At 28.7% G+C, this 4,813-nt stretch overlaps 1 protein-coding gene across 5 annotated transcripts in view; it reads right to left on the minus strand.

The window, feature by feature from the left end:
• LOC111682267 (protein scalloped) overlaps positions 1-4,813 on the minus strand; it is a 215,887-nt gene that overhangs the window by 43,734 nt on the left and 167,340 nt on the right. For all 5 annotated transcript variants that reach the window (XM_046946982.1, XM_046946981.1, XM_046946980.1 and 2 more), the window contains exon 2: positions 970-1,106. In XM_046946982.1, coding sequence (XP_046802938.1) covers positions 970-1,106 — 137 coding nt within the window. The remainder of the gene's footprint in view (positions 1-969; positions 1,107-4,813) is intronic.

Genomic DNA, 4,813 nt, shown 5'->3' on the forward strand with positions numbered 1-4,813 from the left:
TCTATCTATCTATCTATCTATCTATCTATCTATCTATCTATCTATCTATCTATCTATCTATCTATCTATCTATCTATCTATCTATCTATCTCTATCTATCTATCTCTATCTATCTATCTATCTATCTATCTATCTGTCTGTCTGTCTGTCTGTCTGTCTGTCTGTCTGTCTGTCTGTCAGTCTATCTTTCCTTATTAAAGATATTTAAAGAAACAGAATGCAGTATTGAGTATAACAGTTTTCTGTATATAAGCTATTTTTGTATAACAGTTAATTCTGTGGAATATATTGAGAGTATAACAGTTCTGTTTGACAAGAATTTGCAAATTTTAACCAAAAAATGCGTACAGCACTTTGCAAATGATGAAATGATTAACTGCTAATATTATTTAATATAACCTAAATAGTTTTCCAACCCTGCACTCCATACTATAACCATAAATTTATGACACTTATTGAAAATGTGTGTTACATATATAACACAAGTATTTTTTTTACATTTCATTTCTTAATAAAGATTGAAATGATTTATGTTTGTAGGTTGTTTTTTTGCCAAAGTGATTACTGTGGGAATGATATAGGAAAATGTATGTTTTTTGCTTAAAAATATCAGGAAATATTAACAGATGTAAAGAAAATATGGAATATGTAATAAGAGTAAAGAACAGGTTTGGAAATCCTGTATATAACTTTAAATATTATAAAATAAATTAGTTTAATAGGAAAATTTTTAAAATTTTGTTAAATTAAATAATCAAATGTTTACGTTTAAACAGACAAAACTAAACTTATGCATAAAAACTTTTTCGATAACGAGTAAATGGGTTAATTTTGTAATGAAAGAAATATGAAATGATTTCGTATGCAAAAAGCTTGGTCCGTTAAGTTTTGATAGAAAACTAAATGAAATTTAATTTGTTTTTAAAGAAACCTGGTGAAAATGTTTATAAATTTATTCATTATACTTACATCACTCATATCGCCGACATCTAAATTTTTACTATCTACCATACTGCCATTTGAGTCAGCCGGTCCGAGCGAACTCGGATGTCCGGCACTCACTGGCGTCCACGGTGAGGTTATAGTGCCAGGGCCAACTATACCGTCTGGAAAAGAAAAACAAGAAAATTAAAGGGAAATTTTAATAAAATTCGACAAAATTTTAAAATTTTAAAAACTCAAAGATTGGTTAAGACTATTGTAAAGACTGGACTATAGTCAGACTAAAGAATATTAGATCATAGTTAGGACTTTAGACTGGAACATTTCCAAGACTATAGAATGGACTTAATACAAAACTAAAGATTATACTATAGTCAAGACTAGAGATTAAAGTTAAGACTTCAGATTAAGTTAAGACTACAGATTAGTCTATAGTTAAGACAATACATTAGACTATAGTCAAAACTATAGATCCGAATTTAGTTAGATTACAGGTAAAACTTTAGCTAAACTACTGACTGAACCGTAGTTAAGACTACAGATTAGATTAATCTATAGTTAACGCTATAGTTAATACTATAGTCAAGACAATACAGTCAACAACAAAACAACCTAAAGTTGATCAGACGATTCATGATAACTTATAGCAAATGAGACATGAATTAGTCTAAAAAACGTAAATAAATTTCGAAGATTTTATATATGTATTTTTCCTTAATAAGTGAACACCCTTACGCTTAGTGTTGTTACTCTTAGTGTTGATGACACTTTTTGAAAACCTCATAAACAAATAAGCAATTACAAGTGACAGGGACTGCAGTCAGCATCATTCAACGCCAAACAACCAACAATGTTTAATATTTATGTCAAAAAATACTAACAAATAAAGGGTGTTCCAAAAATAGAAGTTTATTTAAACACTCAATTTCAAACCATTCTCCATCACTTATCAAGTTAAGACTGATAAAAACTTGAAATTATCTAATTCATGAAATTTTTATAACACCCTGTATTTTTTGAAAACAACTTGCAGATCTCTGCAATATAAACAAAATTTTCGTGCCATTAAGCCCCAAAAACAAATCTACAACAAACCAAAATCATCATATAAAAACTTTTGCGGTATTTTTGTTGTTAATATTTTCATACTAGCGTGACAAATGTAAATATAGAAAAAGAGTGTTTTTTTGACACAACATTGAGCATGATGCACAAATAACCTACAAACACCTACTTTGATATAGTAAAATGTAAGCCCTAAATTAAAAAAAAAACAACAACAATTTTGTGCATTCAAAATGTTTTATGAGCTTTAGCACAAAAAAACAAAAAACAGAGCAAAAATAACTGCGATCAAATTGCAACTAATTTCAACCACATACAACAATTTTTTTTGCAGAAAATAATGGTTTTGGTTTTATTACATTTTTCTCCAGTTTTATAACACATTTTAAAATACTGAGATTACAAAACATTTATCACTAAAAATGTCCACAATAAATACCAGAAACAAATTGTTGCATTTCAAAATCGTTCAAAAGTTGTCATCTAGTGAATCTGAAGAAAGAAGGACAGACGCTTTTCGTGCAGATAAAATATATTATAATGCAAAAGAGGGTCTATTAACGATTCGTTACAGTTTTTTGTGTGTGTGGGTTGATGAAAAATTGTTATGATTTCTTTTATGGCGTAGTGTTGGCTGCTGAAGTTTTAGGGAAAAAATTCAAGACCATAGAATGGACGGCAGTCCAAATCATGGATTGAAATACACTAACAAAAAAAGGCCCAGTTTAAACTGTAGACTAGGCTATAGACTAGACTATAGACTAAACTATCGACTTGACTACAGACTAGACTACAGTCTAGACTACAAACTAGAATTCAGACAAGACTTCAGTCTTGACTGTATACTATAGACTAGATTATAGAGTCGAATATGGACTAGACTACAGACTGCAAACTAGACTCTAGATTCGACTATAGACTAAACTATATACTAGACTGTAGGCTTTACAATTGACCATAGGCTATAATATAGACCTAACTTTAGGCTAGACTATAGACTAGACTATAGACTATACTATAGACTAGACTATAGACTAGACTATAGACTAGACTATAGACTAGACTGTAGACTAGACTATAAACTAGACTATAGACCAGACTATAGACTAGACTATATACTAGACTATAGACTAGGCTATAGTCTAGACTATAGACTAGACTGTAGACTAGACTATAGACTAGACTATAGACTAGACTATAGACCAGACTATAGACTAGACTATATACTAGACTATAGACTAGATTATAGACTAGACTATAGACTAGATTATAGACTATACTATAGACTAGACTATAGACTAGACTATAGACTAGACTATAGGCTAGACTATAGACTAGACTATAGACTAGACTATAGACTAGACTATAGACTAGACTATAGACTAGACTATAGACTAGACTAGACTATAGACTAGACTATAGACTAGACTATAGACTAGACTACAGACTAGACTATAGACTAGACTATAGACTAGACTATAGACTACACTATAGACTAGACTAGACTAGACTATAGACTACACTATAGACTAGACTATAGACTGGACTATAGACTAGATTAAAGACTAGATTATAGACTAGATTATAGACTAGACTATAGACTAGACTATAGACTAGACTATAGACTAGACTATAAACTACACTATAGACTATACTATACTATAGACTAGACTTCAGACTAGACTATATTCTAGACTAGAATTTGATCTAAAAATGAAATTACTTTTTCAACAAACATTTTATTCTTTTAATTGACTGTCTTTCCATCCAGAAGATCTCAACTTATCAAACACATTTTTTTAATTTTAAACAAAAATAAAGAAACGAAAAGAAAAATTCACATAAAAACAGTTAACAAAAACACATTGATTAAAAACGTTTATGGAATTAATTACAAGAAAAAAGCATTTGTTAGTAAAATCAATAAAAAAATCAGGTAAAATGCCTAAAAACCCCAAAGTGCTAAAGAAAAATTCAACGAGTTGTTGTTATTATTGTGTTGGCTGGCATATGACAGAAAATACTGCTGATGTGACAGAACAAAAGAATTTCAAAAATTTACGTTTTAAAATTAAATTATTTATATTTTTGAATTTTAAAATAAAAATAAACACGATTAATAAACGTGGAAAAAAATATGAAGAAGAAGCAATCATATTAATGTTTATAAACAAAAAAATATCAAACATTAACAAAAATTATAAAAACAAAACAAATAAATTATGAATTTTTAATAGCAAAATTATATACAGAATAATACTCATATGTGATTGAGAAAATTAAATATTTTTGGTTTTACACAAAAAAGGTGTTTGTGTTAATTTAATTAAAAAAAGAAAATATTTATTTATAAATAATAAAAAAACAGGTTTCTGGGAAATTTTGAAAAATTTTCTAAAACGTTTATTCACCTTAAAAAAGTTAATTATTTATAAAAAATTTAAATATTTTTCAGGAATTGCAAGTTAATCCGAATCTATAGACTTGACTATAAACTAGACTATAGAATAGACCATACTGCAAACTATACGTAAAACTTTACTATAGGATAGACTATAGACTAAACTATAGAATAGGCTAAAGACTAGGCAAAAGACTAGACTATAGACTAGGCTATAGACTAAACTATAGACTAGACAATAGACTAAACTATATACTAGACTATAGACTAGGCTAAAGACTAGATTATAGACTAGAGTATAAACTAGACTATTGACTAGACTATAGACTAGACTGTAGACTAGACTATAGACTAGACTATAGACTAGACTATAGACTAGACTATAGACTAGACTATAGACTAGAC

This window comes from Lucilia cuprina, chromosome 3, assembly GCF_022045245.1.
Source record: "Lucilia cuprina isolate Lc7/37 chromosome 3, ASM2204524v1, whole genome shotgun sequence".
In the NCBI taxonomy this organism is placed as follows: Eukaryota; Metazoa; Arthropoda; class Insecta; order Diptera; family Calliphoridae; genus Lucilia; species Lucilia cuprina.